The sequence below is a fragment of the Oryza brachyantha genome, chromosome 2, assembly GCF_000231095.2.
Source record: "Oryza brachyantha chromosome 2, ObraRS2, whole genome shotgun sequence".
NCBI classification, from domain to species: Eukaryota; Viridiplantae; Streptophyta; class Magnoliopsida; order Poales; family Poaceae; genus Oryza; species Oryza brachyantha.
In genome coordinates, this window is record NC_023164.2 from 14,933,804 (window position 1) to 14,952,979 (window position 19,176).

Here is a 19,176-nt window from a genome sequence, read left to right on the forward strand (position 1 = left end):
GATAGGTGATCCTCTTGGGTTACAAAAATAACGGGTACTTCTTTTTGGGTCCGCTCATGTGATTGATTATGCTTGTAATTGAGGTCAACAGATGCTGATGGTATGATCGTGCACAATCAAATTTTAATCTTTCTTCAAATATAGTACTGTACTATGTCAACATAATTTCTTGGGAGACATTCTCACTCTTTGCTGTCTAACCTTACAGTTTGCACAAAATACCACTGGTGTGTCCCAGTGGTCGTTGCTAACGTGGATTTTGAATAACTAAACTAGATTCTCTCGTCGCGCACACACTTCAAAAACCATGATAGTGCTTTTTTTTAAAAAAAAAAGTTTATATAGGAAAGTTGATTTAAAAAATCATATCAAACTATTCTTCATGTTTTTAATAGCTAATAATTAATTTATTACTCCATATTTCCCAGCCCGGCTACGTGCGTGAACAATAGCCCAAAAATACCTCGTATCAGCAGCCCATTTATCCGACGGGTTTGGGCTGTGCACCTGTGGCCCACGCCCACCTACCTTCTTTCTTCTTCCCCTCCCTTCAGTCAGCGGCGTCCGGCGGGCTCCGCCGCCGCCATCCCCCCAGGCTCCCCACGCGGGTTTGGGCAGGGAGCGCGTGTCCTCAAATCTCCCCATTCCCGGCGGAGGCACAGCCAGCATTGCCCCTCCCCCACGCCTGCGATATTCGCGCGTTCGTGGCCGGTGACTGCGAGCGGCCCAGTGGTTTACGCGACCCAGCTCATGGTAGCCACTTCTCCACCTGTGCGCGGCCTCCATCATTGGTAGAATTGCGATTAAATTATTGTTGGGGGGCGAGATGTAGATTTGTGTATTGTTCAAATGTCACCTACGGAGGTTCCCTTTATTTTGTTGTTGCAATCGTTTTTTTAATTTTGTTGGTGGTTGATGTTGCAGCATGCAATTATGATCAGTTTGGTCTGTTGTTTTGTGCCTTTTTAATGACTTGAGGTAGGTCTTGGAGGAAGCAGTATAATGTGACCGTTGTTTTTGAGAAAAATCATGAATTGGTTTGCAGATTTATTTAGTTCGGTGGATTGAATAGATATATCGAGATCTATGATGTATGCTTGTGTGTATATCTGTCGTAGAAAAATTTGCCTGTAGACTATCATAGTGTTGGATTTTTGTTGACTTGTTAGCTGGAGCATGTGACAATCCAATGATTTTGGACTGTGTAAAGAAGAAGCATTACCATTTCGTAAATGATGATGACTTAAATAAGAAAAAAAAGAAATAAAGCTGGAGTCTCTCTCAGTCTGTTAGTTGCAGTAATCATATGACAGTGGCATAATTATTTGGAATTTGTCACGTTTTCTGCTTACATCCATGTCTGCAGAGTTTTTTTTCCCACTATGGATGTGGGAGTTTCTTGTACTCCCTCCCATTATTAGTCTGAAGATAAAGAAGGTTTAATCTCTTTATCCTCACCAGCTTCCTAATATTGACCATGTCTAAGCTTAGGGGCGGACCTAGCCCAAAAATCGAGTAGGGGCACCTTATTAGGATTATTAGTGTTCTAAAGTTTTTTAGTTAATTACATATTAATAATACACTAAGTATTAAATTTGAGTGGGGTCCTAGGACCCCACTCCCTATACTCTTCATCCGCCACTGTCTAAGCTTCGAAGATTTCTGTTCCTTCCATCTGATGGATGCAATTTTACTTTTCTTACGTCCCAATATAATGCAGTAACTTTTCCAGTCCGGATTAAACTACGTATGTTCTGACCTCAATAATTTGGTTGCTGCTATAGTTGACTATAGATTAAAATACTGAAAGTACTTATCCCCATTTATTCTTCAGCCCATGTTGTAATACATGTAGCTTCATGTTTTACTTGTACACAGCCATTTTGGCTCCGCATGTCTGACCTTAATTGTATACACTGAACAAGATATAGAGATACAAGATAGATGTGTAAGGTGGAGGTTAGAATTTGCAAATCTGATCACATGTTATTCAATTATGCCATAGTAGTAACACATCAGCTATAGTTCATTTATGTGTTTTTTATGGATTAAATTAAAGAGGTTGGTGGTGTTTCATGGACTCCAAACATTTTTTATTAGTGGGGTTTGGTGGGTTGTTGGATGGCAGGAGTGCTTTGGCTTGTAAGACCAACCTGCACCTGCTCATTTATTCTGATTTCTGATCAGCCTTGCTGGTTAATTTTTCTAATGGGGGAGTGTGGGGGTAGATCTGATTGGGTGAATTTGTGGGAAGGATATATAAGGAGCTGTGGCCTCCTTCTGACTACATCTTGTAGGCAGCTTCCCTCTGCTTACAAGAGGTTGCTTCCATTGCTCTTCTTTGTTAGTTTTCTCCTCGGGGGTCATTCTAAGTTCTCGAGATCTGGTGAGAGTCTCTGATTCTTCATGATCTACTGCATCAATTGTGGGTTGATATATTGTTGCTTGTTCATGTATGATCATGCAAGCTGTATGGTTTCCTGTTTTAGTTGTTCATCTGAAGATAATGTCTGTAATCATCTGAATTTGCTTGAGATTCATGCTTTGCACTTATATGATTCTCCCTTGTTACATACAGTTACTTGATTAGCATCTGTTCATGCCATTAATTTTTTTTTCTTTCGCCTGTTTGGTCCACAATTTCTTTTCTTTTACTGATTTCTGCAGTGTTGGTATGGTTGGGAAATTATATGCATGATTGGGCTGTCTAACACTCTTAACTTGATTCCCTAGGTAAAGGTGTTAGTATTGTTGTGGTAATGGATTGTGCTGATGCAGTAGGCACATATTATATCAAGATCTAACCAATTATTTCTTTGTTTAAATGGCACTCTTTGCATGTTTCTTTTGAGATCCTGGTTACTGTGCTTATAAAGTGTGAATTCAGATAGCTTGTATTAGTTCAGAAATGTGGCCCACTATTTCTGATCTTAGAATCTGACTATATGTTTCACAGCCTAGCACTCTTTGCATGTTTCTTTTGAGATCCTGGTTACTGTGCTTATAAAGTGTGAATTCAGATAGCTTGTATTAGTTCAGAAATGTGGCCCACTATTTCTGATGTAGAAAATTGTTTTCAGTGTCTATTTTGCAATCCCTGAAAAATAGTTTTCATGATCACAGTTCAGTACTAAACAGAGAAGATGGTGAAGATCTGCTGCATCGGAGCTGGCTATGTCGGCGGTCCAACCATGGCTGTCATTGCCCTCAAATGCCCAGCAATTGAGGTGGCAGTTGTTGACATTTCTAAGCCTCGCATTGATGCCTGGAACAGTGACCGGCTCCCGATCTATGAGCCTGGTCTTGATGAGGTTGTGAAGGAGTGCAGGGGCAGGAACCTCTTCTTCAGCACTGACGTTGAGAAGCATGTTGCGGAGGCAGACATTATATTTGTATCTGTCAACACCCCCACCAAGACCCGTGGCCTCGGAGCAGGGAAGGCTGCTGACCTCACCTACTGGGAGAGTGCTGCTCGGATGATTGCCGATGTCTCCAAGTCTGATAAGATCATTGTTGAGAAGTCCACTGTCCCTGTCAAGACTGCAGAGGCAATTGAGAAGATCTTGACCCACAATAGCAAGGGGATCAACTACCAGATCCTCTCAAACCCGGAGTTCCTTGCGGAGGGCACGGCAATCGAAGATCTGTTCAAGCCTGACAGAGTGCTCATTGGTGGCCGGGAGACTCCTGGGGGCAAGAAGGCTGTTCAAGCTCTCAAGGAGGTTTACGCCCACTGGGTTCCTGAGGACAGGATTATCACCACCAATCTGTGGTCTGCTGAGTTATCCAAGCTCGCAGCCAATGCGTTCTTGGCCCAGAGGATCTCCTCTGTGAATGCCATCTCAGCGCTATGTGAGGCCACTGGTGCCAATGTGTCTGAGGTGGCTTACGCTGTGGGGAAGGACTCCAGGATCGGCCCCAGGTTCCTGAACGCTAGTGTTGGCTTTGGTGGCTCCTGTTTCCAGAAGGACATCCTGAATCTTGTGTACATCTGCGAGTGCAATGGCCTCCCTGAAGTGTCCAACTACTGGAAGCAGGTCATCAAGATCAATGACTACCAGAAGAGCCGGTTTGTCAACCGTGTCGTGTCCTCCATGTTCAACACTGTCTCCGGCAAGAAGATCGCCGTCCTTGGCTTTGCGTTCAAGAAGGACACCGGTGACACCAGGGAGACACCGGCCATTGATGTGTGCCATGGCCTGCTGGGTGACAAGGCTCAGATCAGCATCTATGACCCACAAGTCACTGAGGATCAGATCCAACGGGACCTCGCCATGAGCAAGTTCGACTGGGACCACCCGATGCACCTGCAGCCAACTAGCCCTACCGCGTTTAAGCAGGTGAGCGTGGTCTGGGATGCATATGAAGCCACCAAGGGAGCCCATGGCGTCTGCATCCTCACTGAGTGGGATGAGTTCAAGACCTTGGACTACCAGAAGATCTTTGACAACATGCAGAAACCTGCATTTGTGTTCGACGGACGCAACATGGTCGATCCCGAGAAGCTCAGGGAGATTGGCTTCATCGTCTACTCCATTGGCAAGCCGCTTGATGCATGGCTCAAGGACATGCCCGCAGTTGTGTAGTAGTTTTCTGTATACCTGAAGGGCTATGTTGGAGCTGAAGAAATTCGACGAGAAAGAGGAACTGGTTGACCATCATTGGTTATAGTTCAAATTATTTTACATGAGATGCTACCGACTACCGACATTAAGTTGGGTTCTATTAGTATCTCTGAAGTTTTCCGTGCTTGCACATTTGTAGATCTGAAATCCTCCAGCCTTTTCTGTTGTCTTTTTCCTTGTATCACATGAAATGCTTACAGCCAGCCTGACTTTTATTCTTTTATTGTATTCCCAAGTCGGTACAGATTAATGATGCTTTTTTTTTTGCCAAATAACAGCAGCCTTATTTGCTCATTTCATATTTTCATTGCAATTTGCCTGTATGCAGTAATCGTATAAAAGGATGGAGGTTTTGGATTCATCGAACTTTTGATGCTGCCTTTCTTCCGAGTGCCAGAGATTCAGTGAACGGAGAAGAGAGCTGGCTGGAGATGGCCAAGTGCCAGAGCCACAAACCAACTCAGCTTCCTCCAGTATAATGTGAAGTTTGTTGCATGGTGTTCCGTTTCTTGTGCTGCTGCAATCTCGCGGACCATTTCTGTCTGCTCAATTGGTTCTGAATTTGTGATCAGAAAAGCCACTGGAATATTGGGCCTTGTTTAGTTCCCAAAATTTTTCTCCAAAAACATCTTATCGAATTTTTGACACCTAAATAAAGCATTAAACGTAGATGAACCAAAAAACGTAGATGAACCAAAAAACTAATTACACAGTTATGAAAGAAATCTTGAGACGAACCTTTTGAGTCTAATTAGCCCATGATTAGTCATAAGTGCTACAGTAACCAACATGTGCTAATGACGGATTAATTAGGCTCAAAAGATTCGTCTCGCGGTTTCTAGGCTAGCCGTGAAATTCGTTTTTTCGTTCGTATCCAAAAACCTCTTCCGACATCCGATCAAACATTTAATGTGACACTTCTTCCAAAAATTTTCTCAATCTAAATACCACCTTGTCTTCCTACAAAAGTCAAGTAACGAAGCAATACTCTGTCCCAATAAGAAGAAATCAGTGCCAAATGCTTTTGTGATCTTGCTAGCTAGATGCCTACTCGGTATTCATGTAGACTTGTTGGAGTGTTCAGGTAACTCGAAATACTATGAGATTACTCCCTCTATTTTATTTTTTAATTTAAAGTCATTGATTTTGAATTTGTCTTATTTAAAATTTTATTTAAATAAGTAAAATTATATAAATTAAATCATAAAAAAATAATTAATAATTAAATAATTTTTTTTAATAAGACGAATTGTCGACGACATCAAGTAAAAAAAATGGAGGAGGAAGTATATTGGATCAGCACCTTTTGGGCATAATCGATACTATACCGGTGGTGTAATTCAAACCCGTTAAGCCGTTCCTTGTGTTTGCTGTAAATTCATCGCTTTCAATGTGCTTGTCTTAAATGGGCCGGTATCTGTCTGATAGCGTTCTAATCATAGCCCACCATAGTGCAAAGGCCCATTTCCGAGTCTGATTTTGGTCCCTCCGGCGCACCGCCGCGTCGTCCTCCACCGTCCGACGCCGCCGCGCCGCCTCCTCCTCCTCCTCCCTCCTGTTGATCGATCGCCCTCTCGATCCGAGGACGCCGGATGATCCCAGATACCCCTACTCGGCGCCGCCGCTAGGACCCTCCTCGTCGACGCCTGAACCCATTCGTCGGCGGAGGAATAGGATGCGTGGGAGCAGTGTGGACCCTAGATCGATGGCGCGGCGGCGGAGCCGGCCGGCGATGTGGAGCCTAAGGTCCCGTAGGTAGGTTCCTTCTTCGTCCTCTCTCTCTTTCTATAAATTTGGATTTGGTTTTGTGCAATACGCACGACGGCCACCACAATCTTGTTCATGTGCATGAATGGAATGAACGAGGAAAACGTGATTGGAATGTGCTTTCTGTTGGAAGTTTCTCACTCGTTGGGTTCATATTCACCTGCACGTGTTCTGAATCTTTTATGTACATGATCCGAAATTTAAAATTGGTTCACACAAAATTTGGAATTGCCCATGCACCTGTTCATATTTTATCTTCAGGGGTCTGGCCATTCCACTATCCAAGCACTGCAATGGAAGTGATTGTAATTGACTGAAAAGTTGATGCGACGCAGGACAGGAAAGAGGTAGACTGTTTGAATTGGATACATACATCGCATTTTAGAGTTTTATGAGAATAACTTTGCTTTACTTAGGTTGCAACATCCAAGTTCATTGCATAACCTATTTAGCGTAATTAAGCATGATGAAGATAGATGCACGTTTTATTTGAAAAAAAGTTAGGAGTTTATGTCCTTAATGATATACTCCAACTCCAAGGTGAGGCAACAAGATACTTTATCATGAATGTCGAGTTATATATATATAAAATGAATGCTCATTTAGGCCTGTTCGGCTCTCCCGTTTCTAACATAACACTAGGTTCACTCGTTTTTCATATGCTTCTCGAACCACTAAACGGTGTATTTTTTGCGAAATTTTTTACAAAAAAATTATTTTGAAAAATTATAATAATCTATTTTATATTTTTTATAATTCATAATTAATTAACCATGTATTAATCTGTTACTATGTTTTTCGAGGCGGATAATTAGCCCCACGCGAAACGCAGCCTTAGTATTGTATGATCTCTGGACTTCCTTGAAGATTTGGTTGATTTCTTCGGCAATTCCAGTTTAACTCCTTTGACATTAGCTTAACGCAGTTTTAGCATTTTTTTTTCGTGCATGACTCTGCTTATTTGGGGTTCTTTTCTTAATTTGAGAGCTATTTCCATCGGTATTATTTTCAGCCAAATTGTCATTTGTACAAAAGTTCTGATGTCGGTCGTGATTGAGTAGTGATGGTCACTGTAATTAACTTGTCAAAGAATTGGTGCTGGGCAATAATCATACTACATACTTTATTGATTTGTTCGTATTGAATTGAATGGCGCTCCTTTGGAGGCCAGATTTATTGGGGGAAGGTGAGCCTTCTGTAAATCATCAGCATAGTAGATACTGAGATTGTCAATGCTGATCTTAAATGAGTTTTAAGTGCTCTTTACTAGCTAGGTGCCCATGCATCGCTCCAAATTTCTTTCTTTGAGCAGCTACGTTTGAAAAATGAACTGTCGGCATGTCATACCATTAAGTGAGTGGGAAGCTGACAGTGTACCATTTTTATGCAAGGGGTTTGGTGTGATTGAAGACGAGGCTTGAAAAGTTTGTGAGTACAAGATCTGAGGCTTTGGTGCATCCATCTCCGAATAGTATTTATCTTGATGTGCTCACATTGGTGTTCTGTTCTTCCCCTCTTGAACAAAATGGAAAAAGGTATGTTATTTCATTCTCATAATAATATCTCTACTGTTCAAGTAGATTCACTATTTGCAACTTGCTAGTCTCAAGGTTTTTTTTAATGTTTGGCCTTGCAGCATGTACTATAAGAGCAAACATTACAAGTCTATTAACACAAACTCTAAACACAAACTCTAAGATGCGATAAAAAATTAAATAGTGAGTTAAAGAAAAGAAAAAAAAAAGAGAGAATGAGTTATCCCTCATACAAGGGGTGGCCTCCATACATTCTCCAAGAAAAAAAAAGATATATAGTATATTGGCTAATCAATGGATAAAATTAGTGTAAGAGAGGTAGTGTAGAGGTGGTGTGTTATATGTGTTACCTCTTAATTAATGAGTTTCTTGTATGGACAAAATTAAAGATGACATCTACCTCTAGTATAAAATTTGTTCTAAGCCTCTTAATACAAACCCAAAATATCATGTAAGATCAAATGGTGAGATGGAGGAGGAAAAGAGGAGAGAGGGAATGAGCTGCCCTATGCAAGGGCTAGCCTCCACACAATCTTAAGAGAAAAAAGAAATAGTACATTGATTAGTCAATGGTTGGAATTAGTGTAATAAAGAAAGCGTAGATGCAATGCGTTGTATGTGTTACCTCTTAATTGTTGAGCTCCTTATATGGATAAAATTAAAGGTGACATCCACCTCTATTATAGAACTTAGCAAGTAGTGATAAAGATGCATTGTATGCACACCTAATTGGTAGTTCTACGTATGTGTGAATGTATTTCATATTGTCCTCTTATGGTTAATGTAGTATATAAGAACCAAAACACACTAATCCTTATAGTAGGTACCCCAAAGACTAGGGTAGGCGCTATCGATGGGTACATCGCGTAGCATTGAAAGAATAAATAACCGTAAATACAATTGTCGATATCAAATTTATAATTTAAACCTAGGTGAACAGAATCAACCACAAGAATCTAACCAGTTAAGTGACACCAATCTTGCCATGACTCTACAGGTCTTACTCCACACTTTTCATCATTGATATGCAAAATATCTATTTTTACCCTCGTACCAGGCAATTTATCCCACCAAACCTGATTTTCTTGGCCTCCAAATGCAGATTCCGAAGACTTTCCCATGCTGAAGGTCCCTATCGCCGAATTGTTTGAGAATCATTTTAAATTACCAGTACTCACTGTTTGACACAACATGGTCATTATTATGGCCTCCCTGGGTTTACCACAATGTACATGTTTGGTTGAGTGACTGAACTGCCAAACCTATATGCTTATATTGTGGATACCTAGCCTGTTAGAGCGAGCACAATAAGTGTGATATAAGCATGCTTACATTATCTTTATGTTTACATGATGTTTACATGAAGAAAAGAAAGAAAAACGATTTACAAATTTACAACAAGCTACAACACAAGCTCTAAGACACTTAAGTATATATGAGAAGATGGGCCATACATGAATGATGTAGCATATACTTATGTGTAACTATTATATAAGTTGATTCCGTGTTAACTCTTAATGAGATGAAAATATTTTTCAGCTAGTTCTATTAACCTTGCTGTAAGTACCATTAATAGCCATGTCATGTCTCCCATAGAAGATTAATTCCCATAGGTCGGTGGTTCAGTAGTACTAGAGTACTACATTAACTATTCATCCGTAGACCATAGGTGGTGCACGTCCCTACATTAAACTTGCTCTGATGTGTTAATTAGCGGATCTAAACAGGCATAATCAGCTCCTCGGGGTTGCAGACAATCTTAACTATCTCGTTGTCGATCTAATGGAGACATGTCATACTTGCTTAATTATCTTGCCCACGTGTACTGCTGCTCCGCTCCTGCGTTCGCCAGCCTCTCAGCTGTTCCAGGTCAATGATGCTACTAAATGAGTATGTATTAGGCCAGTCTCAATCCTCGGTTATACTACATACAGTTTTGCTAAAACAACTAACTCGATGAAATGATGCATGAAGCAGCTACTCACGGTACAATGAAATATTGTACCATTTCTAAAACTAAATAAAACATTTAATTACTGTTAAAAGTTTGATTGCATGTAGAGAGTTTGATTGTATGAAACGCCTCAAACCCTTTTATGCTAATGTGTTACTTAATTAATATACATAACATCTCTATGAAACCCCATTGAGACTGGCCTTAGTAATATCGTAATGTCACTATTAATAAATCTTATATCTTCCGTGTTATATATAAACTGTACTGGACACTATTTTTTAATGTAAATGTTGCTAACTCATAGTAAAATATAATGCAATTAATCTCTTATTATATCTGAGTGTTGTATATAAATCATGTCTTACATAAGATATGTGGTTTAATTTTTGTTTTTACTCACTCACCTGCTACATTGACTTTTACCTTATATTCTGAATGTCCTAGGCTGTTAGGTCAAATATCACAAGAATAGTGTCAGGGCATTAGCAGGAGAAGAGCAGTTTGCCTCTGAATCTGATGCTCCTATGGTTCCATTTGTGCCTGTAGTTGGATTCCACAGCGGGATGTGTGCCTGCATTATACTCTCTCTCAAAAAAACACCAATTCTTCGGTTTCCATATCTAACGTTTAACTATCCGTCTTATTTAAAATTTTTTTAGAAAATTAGAAAAAAATTAGTCACACGTAAAGCACTATTCATGATTTATCATTCAATAAAAACAAAAATATCAATCGCAAAAAAATTTAAATAAGACGTTGAGTCAAAAATTATAGGTAAAAAATGAAAAATTGGTTTATTTTAGGACGGAGGGAGTATTATTATCCGTCGTCTTCGTGCGAGCATGCACACGAGTGCCCAACACATGTGCGAGTAGCCTTGCACGTGCCTAACATCACCTAGCACAGCTGGATCGTGCAGGCAAGTATATAATCTTAACTACCCAATACTGCACAGCACTTTTGAAAAAAAAAAATCTGCTACCCTTGTCTTAATTTACGCATCAGCTTATCATTAAAAACCAAAATTTGATATTTAAGCTAGAGTTGATTTTGGTATATTTGTTATCGTAGTTAATTTTTTAGTTTTAGCTTTTAGATGGCTAAAAACACATATAAAACAATTTTATTTATAAATTATTTTCGTTTGCAAAATACCATTTGATTTTTTATAAAAAAAGACAAACAATCATCCCTACATTGTTTTGGTCGCTTACGCCTTACCTATGCTCTTGATTAGATTTTTGTCTCTGAAGATCGATCGTTACATTTTATCCTTGATCCTGGATGGAGATGGTGATTTTTGATGACTAGGCGTCACGTAATATATTTCTGAGCTACAAATCAAAATAAAACAATGTATTTGAGATGGAAGAGGGAAAATGACATGAGGTTGACAAGTGGGATTGTAGTGTTTTCTTGATTTTTTGTATTTATTTCGATTTTTTGTTAATAATTTGTATGGTCTTGGTACCATTGCTCGCCATTTGTTGATATAAACTCTATGTTGCTAAGTTATGTAGAATCACCTGCTTTTGAGTTCCACGATGAAACTTTGAACGGTTTTACAAGCTGAGGGAGGGAGACCAACAGTGAATGGTTTTCTAATTGAGGGATCGGACAAAAATAATGAGACTAATGAAGATTTTTTTCAATTTTTAAATCCACTGTAGTTTAGAGCAGAAATATTTCAACTCTAATTCTTGTAATAGATTTGTATTACCCTAAACAAAGAGCATATCCAATAGCCTCGATATTCCTCTTTTAATCCTACAATTTACAACCTCCATCAGAACTCTATGTTCTTTTTACCAAACTTAACTCTGTCACTAACTATAAATCTGGATATGTCTTTGTCTTAATTCAGAGTCAAAAACTAAGTCTCTTTGAATGAGATGATAAAGGAGGGGTCCAAGAAACTCTCCAAATCAGGGGTTATGCCACTCTTACTTGTCAAACCAAGGAAACGACTAGTTAAATTTGGCTAACGGGTCCGGCTCTCCCACATATAAATATGTGTGCACAATAAATAATATAACTGTGACAAATACAAACAACATAACACCATATATTTTTGGTAGCTTTCAGACTTATAAGATAGCGTATATAGATAAAAAAAAAAGGAAAACCATTGGTATGGGCTATATATGATAGTGCATGTATAATCCAATTATATGGCAATATACCCTAATAGCAAAAAATCGGATTATCCTAATAGCACTTATAATAGAGTAATTCAATCATTTAACACAGTGTCATGGATAAACTGCATTAAAAATCGGATAATCTGTTGTATCATCGGATTTTCGAAATAATATCCTAATTCGTCGGATCTTATAAAATAAGTTACCATATACTCGGTTTGGCCAGATTTGAAGCGAGTCGTACCAAAAAACATCAAATCCATTTTCGCCCATATAGCTGTAGTTATATAAGACTTACATCGAGTTATATTATAATTAGATGCAGATTATACTGTAATTGCACTATAGCTGTATTATACTGTAGTTATATTGGATAGTGTTTTGAGATTTTCTATCGAATGTTAGACGATAGATATTTTTATGTTTAATTCATCCCAGCTTATGGCTAATCACTCTCCATTACTCCTGCTTATGCAATTAGTATGGGACCTACGGATTGGACATCTAGACTCTAGAGCCACAATTAAGTCACGCGATCCAGCGGCATACCAAACATCGGGACAATGGTTGTCTATATACCTCACCTCATGTCGGATTAATTATCATGTGTATCATCATTAATTTAAGAAAAACTTTAATATCATCTTTCCATTCGTCTACTATTTAGACACGTGCTTCCAAACTACATGCAACTTTTTTTAAGAAAAAAATTCATGCATTGGTTGCAGGTAACAAATACAAAATAAAAAAATAATACATTAAATATTGTATAGATAATAAAGTAGATAACTTATTGGCATGTCTAACTATTTATATATTGAGTATCGAATATACAACAGCTATGGTACATGTCCTAATTACTATGCCATAATTAAGTCATGCAGTTTAATTACGGGGCCATAAATCCGGCAGTAATGTTTCGTTTTGTCCAACGTGATCGAGTTAGTTAGTGTTTAGATTGAGAAAATTTTTGGGAGAAGTGTCACGTTAAATGTTTGACCGGATGTCGGAAGAGGTTTTCGGACACGAATGAAAAAACGAATTTCACGGCTAGCCTGAAAACCACGAAACGAATCTTTTGAGCCTAATTAATCTATCATTAGTATATATTGGTTACTATAGCACTTATGACTAATCATGGACTAATTAGGCTCAAAAGATTCGTCTCAAGATTTCTTTCATAACTGTGCAATTAATTTTTTGATTTATTTATATTTAATACTTTATTTAGATGTTCAAAGTTTCGATGCGATGTTTTTAGAAAATTTAGGAACTAAACAAACCCTTACTAGTGCTCGATCAATGTACTCGTATGGTCCGTACTGGTTGCATTGAAAGGAGTATGGACTTCCTCTAGAAGATTAATGCGCTGTCTGCACGTTGTGTCCATTTTTTTCGTTAAAATAAACTACTCTTAGCATGCATGTACTCCGAGTTGTACAGTACCATATTCTAATCAATTTAGATGAATTAATCTGCCATTCACAGTGGATGTCTAGAGAGAAACTGATATCATGAGTCTTGACTGGCCTGTTGAGTTACCATCTAGTTCAAAGAATTCAGTTTTAATTTTCTAGGTCCTTATTAGTTCGACCAATGAATCATAAGCTTTTTCAAATAGGTTTGTTTATTTTATTGTCAAAACCTTATAGCTATAGATTCATAAAACCTAAGTGATGTTTGGGGGTCTTCTAAGCCATAGGAAATACTCCATCTATTCTAAAATATAGAAATATCGCCCTTTTTTATATATGACACATCTTGTTTCACTTTGTTAAGTGTTTGATAAAATATTACTCTATTGAAATATATTTTTTGTGAAACAAAATTTAGATCATTACATTTATATTATCGTATATAATATTAGACACATGATCGAGCGTAGTAGCATAGCTAGGGGTGGTAGTAGGCCCAACAATTTTACTTACAAAATTAAATTTAAGTGTCATGTTCAAAATATGTTAAAAACAAAATTGTATAGAGTTTTGAGCTAAAATATTTTTAAGAATTAGATATATAGGATTGTGAAAAAAATCGCTGACCTTAATATATTCCCACTCCTAAGCCTAGCAGGTGCAGGGATCATACGGGTACACAGTCAGGCACGTCTCTTTGTCACGGAACTATTGCGATTTGCTTACCATGCACGCATTGCACAGCACACGGTGATCAATGGCATGCAAGTTGTTCGAGGAAGCAATATGTTCGTAATCTAGACAAAGCTATAATATCTTGATCATTTGATTTTTTTTTAAAAATCAAACGGGTATTTATAAATGAAAAATAATTTATAAATAAAGCACTTATATACTTTTATCTTAGTACTTAAAAACAAGGTTAAAAAATAAACTATAACAAAAACACTAAAATTAATATTAAATTTAAGATTACTATTTAAATTTCGGTTTATAACCTAAAAAATAAAAATTTAATGAATAGTAGTATGTACGGTGGTTTAATCTTAAATGGGGAGTGTAAAGACATTCATTAATTACATTTTGACTTTGACATGGTTTTTTGTTTTTTCATGATGCATCGATCACCGAAAGTGGAGCGACAAAGGGGAACACGTAGCTGAGTGGTGCATTCGTGCGTTATGATTAATTTGAGAAACTGTACAGTTTTTAAGAAAGTTTGTTTGGAGTTACTAAGGGGTGTTTAGTTGGTGAAATGAAAATTTTTGCGTGTACATCAGACTTTGATCGAATGTTGGAAACGGTTTTCGAACAAGAATGAAAAAACGAATTTCATGGCTGGCATGGAAACCGCGAGATGAATCTTTTGACCCTAATTAGTCCGTCATTAGCCCATATGAGTTACTGTAGCACTTATAGCTAATCATGTACTAATTAGACTAAAAAGATTCGTCTCATGATTTCTTGCATAACTGTATAATTAGTTTTTCGATTTATCTATGTTTAATACTTTATTTAAGTGTCTAAAGATTTGATGTGATGTTTTTGGGTGAAAATTTTGAGAACTAAACGGGGCCTAAATGTAGAACTTTATGCTAAAATTTTTTTAGGGCATTGTTATAGTCTTTGAGATGCATGGTACGGGGCTTATCATATTTTGTAATATAAAATTTGATATCTTGTTTCTCAATAAGCATAAAATTTATGAAATATTGGTGAGCTGCCTAGTTTTACACTAAACTATAAAATGATGAAACTTTCTAATCATGTGTAGATTTATTTATCGATTACATAATTTATAAATTATATATATATGTATAAATTAATTAGCATTCATATATATATCTAGTAAGGCTCAAAAGTCGTAAAAAGAAGACAGTAGTAAGAGCAAGTTTAATAGTATAGCCAACTACTAGCTCCAATTCATTTATAGCCAATCTAATAGTCAACTTTTACGATAACTGCCTATAAAACATATATCTCACATATCATACACACATTGTGTATTGAAGTTCATGCTGCAGCTAGCTGTAAATTAGTAGCCCACTCATCTTTTCTCTTCTCTCTTGCCTTATCAAAATATTATTAAATATGTTCATACCTGGCTTATAGCCTACTATTGTACCTGCTCTAGCTTCCAACCCATAATCAAGATCGTAAAAAATCATTTATCATTTTTTATATTTTATCCAGATTTAAGTATTGATAAGTATACAGTAAATGGTTTTACATGAACAGTATTATATATACTAATATTTTATTTAACGTATTTTTTTCTATATTTTTTTTTCTAAAATACATATTATTTAGTCATTTCTAAAGCGTAAGCGTGAAAGAAAACACCCCAACTTACAAGCTGGAAAAGAGAAGATTCGAACAAACCCATGCATTGGCATGTGTGTACGTGGTATACTACTTGCGTGCTAGAGTCTGTTCGTGTGCATTAAATCAACAAAATTAATGAGAGGGAAAAAAAAAACCAAGACTAGTGCAGTGCTTATCTGCCTCAGCCGAATGATCAATGATCAACACGGTTCATTCACCCAACCGAGGCTGGCTCCACAGGGAACCTTTTTTTAAGGCTTTACCAGCTAGCTAGCTTCAAGTTGGGCAATCAATCTCGTTTAATTTAGTTTGTTTGGGGGTGCACTTGATTGCAAATACTAGTAAAATATAGTACTAATCTAATGGTCTACGGCTGCAGTAATCAAACTTTCGTTTTTGTGCGTACGTGTCTCTTAAATGCCGAAGTAATTAGGCCACATGTGCAATGCACGACGCGACGCAGCACACTCATCCCAGTGAGAACCTAGGTAGAAAAGTCAACCATGCGAGCGTGTGCATATATTCGTTCGTGTGTGTGCGTGTGACCGATCTGTACGTGAAAGGATGGATTCGATGGCTGCTGGCGCTCGCATTTATTAATCAGCATCTAGATGGAATGGCCACTTCAAAAACTATTCCTGGGGTGATTGTTTGGAACGTCGTATTTAGAAACGAAACATAATATAAATATATATATATATATATATATATATATATAGAGGAATAAACGTTTTATATAAATGTTGCCAATTATTTAAAAGTTAATGCTGAAAAATAAATTATGATGTAAAAATCACAAATCAACATTTAACGTTAAAAATTAATTTAAATTTTAGCTTAATTATAAGCATAAGCACAGGCGAAAAAAATATGGTGATAATTTTACAGAGGTGTCTAGATTTTATTTCTATCGACAGACGGTAAGAAAATCCATTATAATGATAGTAAAGTCTTGTAGAAAAACCATGGCCCTCTTAGGAGAACTGGTCATGAAATTTTATGAGATGGCAAAAAACTTGTCGAAGCTACCCAAGAACAAGTCCTAGGCTATCCGACATTTCTCTCATCCCTCCAACACACTGTTGCTCAGCTCTCCTCTCTCCTATCATCTTATCCTTGCACATTCTTATTCCCAACCTTAGCTCTCCACCACATCTCTTGGATCTCAGGATGTCAGGATCCAACACCCTCAACCTCGTTCTTCACGTCATCATCAATAACAAAGTGGCCACCCTCCTCTGACAATATGTGATGTAGGGGCGCTTGGCCACCGCAGCAAGGGAAAAAGGGAGAGGGAGGAGAAGCACTAAGGAGATGGGAGCTCAAACGGTGCGGGGAGCTAGTGATCTATGGCTCCTCCAACACATCTCCTCCATCACATCAGCATATCAATCAATAGGCGTGTCGATATATAGTGTCTTCTCTAGCGTGGTGGCTGCTTGGGAGACATGTTGATGGTGGCTCAACCATCACCCTCTTTGTGGCTAGATTTGACCCAGTGGATCTGACATTCCAGCATGCTCCAACCAATTGATCTAGTAGTATGGTGTCACAATGAGTAGCGAATGATGGTCGCCCAATGGATGGAGAGCGAAGGGGAAGGGGTGGCACGAGAGGACGCCAAAGACGACTTCTACGATAGTGCACAATGATTAGATTTGGTCGCCACAAGCTTGAGGGGCACCAGATCTGATCGTCTCGACTCCACGAGCTCTGGGAAGGCTAGATCCATCATCCATTGAGCTCAACTAGTGGTGGTGATGATGGCCAGTGAGACAAGTATGGTGCCTCCTTGAGACTTCTTATTTTGATTGTTGTAGGAATTGCCAAATTGTTGTATGTATGAACTAGTTGTTGCACTTGATCCTAATTGTTGTTTGGATGGGATGGAAATCGTTGGATTTGATTTGTGAATTGAATCTGTAGTTGCGGTGGGATTTTTTTGTGTGCTGAAAATCACTTTTAGATATTGTTGGCTTAACCCAGCTGTCTTTGGAAACATATGTGTACATAAGGATAGGAATGTGTAGGATATGGATTAATCTAAGCCTTTTTTATTGAGTTCATGAACCTATAGTTCAATAGGGTTAATCCACGCTAAGCTCATTGTGTGAATATGTTATCCATGGATAATCTAATCATTAAGAGAAGAGACATGTGTGCATATGTAGGAATGGACCAAAATATGTACAAAGTTGCTCTCGTACATAATAAACCATGGCACCAAATTTCAGTCAAATTTAATAAAGTTTTGTAGAGTGAACCCGAGTTAAAAGTTTCTAGGTCTGACTTTATTCTTATTAAATGGGTCTGAATAAAATAGGTAAAATGAGTATAACAGCAAGAAGGATCGAGATCGTAAGTTATTAAGGTTAAAATTATTTGGTACATTAAATTTTATGAGCACCATTTTAAATCCATTATAGCATATTATGGATAGGTTCAAACATATAAATGGATTGAACCTAAACATTCCCACCTTGATGTGTAGGCAGGTGTCTTTAGGGATCCTTTGTAAAAATTGATTTTCATAGAAGATAGCTTCTCTATCAAACATTTTGTTAGAGATGGACCCGTCTCTGCAAAATGGTACCCGCCTGCTAGAATAGTTTTGGTAATAGTGGCTGACATTATCTATACTTAGGGGGTGATTGTTTATTATTTTCAGAAAAAAAGTCAAACGATATTTGTAAATAAAAATTAATTTAAATGAAACTTTTATATTTGTGTTCTTAGCGATCTAAAAGTCTAGGCTAATTCCAAAATCAACTCCTAATTTAAGTTTGAAAATTCAAGTTTTGGGCTTATAAGCATAATCAAAAGCGAAATATGAGATTATTTATTTATCACATTATACAAATCAAACGGGTTTTATTTGTAGATGTCGTAACAAGGCTAGATCCATGAGAACAACCATCGTAGAAGCCCAATGAGAATAGTTGGCATCAAATCTCTACAAGGATGACCGATGGAGGAGCTTGAGGTGGACACTATTACGTGGAGTTCGATGGGGCTGACGACAGAGAGGATTGACTGGGCAACAATGCAGCGGATTGAGGAGGCCAGAGCAGGGCATGATTTGGATTGGGCCAACAGTGCTAGAGTTGAACAAGGTCGTGGCTCGCGTTAGCCTGTGGGCTGTGGGGTCGGCGGCTTGCCAATGGTAGTTCTTATTCTAACGGTGAATAGACCCAAACTGAGTAAGTAGACGTGCAGCAATGTTGTGAAACTCAGGTCGCGTTCGGTTGGAGTTAATTTATCCAGCGCAGAAATACGTAGTAATAGATTATCACATGATTAATTAGTTATTAGTTATCAAAAATTAAAAAAAGTAGATTAAGCAATTTTCCTATAGAAAATTTTCGCAAAAACATACAGTTTAGCAGTTCAACAAACGTCCGCGTGAAAAAC

At 37.9% G+C, this 19,176-nt stretch overlaps 1 protein-coding gene and 1 long non-coding RNA gene across 5 annotated transcripts; both read left to right on the forward strand.

Annotated features, from left to right (window-relative positions):
* Nucleotides 1–530: 530 nt before the first annotated feature.
* LOC102708867 (UDP-glucose 6-dehydrogenase 4) lies at nt 531–5,279 on the forward strand. Of its 3 annotated transcripts, none has more exons than XR_001549731.1 (2): nt 531–753; nt 4,954–5,279. XR_001549731.1 is itself a non-coding variant. In XM_006647284.3 (2 exons), exon 2 carries the CDS (start codon nt 3,144–3,146, stop codon nt 4,584–4,586), a length of 1,443 nt encoding a protein of 480 aa, XP_006647347.1. In that variant the 5' UTR covers nt 549–753; nt 3,124–3,143; the 3' UTR covers nt 4,587–5,279. The 3 variants fall into 3 exon arrangements, 2 of the variants coding, with proteins under 2 accessions (XP_006647347.1, XP_015689643.1); XM_006647284.3 differs by having other exon boundaries at nt 549–753; nt 3,124–5,279; XM_015834157.2 differs by lacking the exon at nt 531–753 and adding an exon at nt 2,221–2,386 and having other exon boundaries at nt 3,124–5,279.
* A 747-nt stretch (nt 5,280–6,026) lies between these two features.
* LOC107303627 lies at nt 6,027–9,428 on the forward strand. 2 transcript variants are annotated; one of them, XR_001549585.2, is made up of 4 exons: nt 6,027–6,380; nt 6,654–6,739; nt 7,784–7,927; nt 9,030–9,428. It is a non-coding gene; the product is annotated as an uncharacterized LOC107303627 (long non-coding RNA). The 2 variants fall into 2 exon arrangements; XR_001549584.2 differs by lacking the exon at nt 6,654–6,739 and having other exon boundaries at nt 6,043–6,380.
* Nucleotides 9,429–19,176: the final 9,748 nt, after the last annotated feature.

Excerpts from the sequence above, each read along its gene's own strand:
- LOC102708867 (XM_006647284.3), top strand. The coding sequence starts at position 3,144 with ATGGTGAAGATCTGCTGCATCGGAGCTGGCTATGTCGGCGGTCCAACC.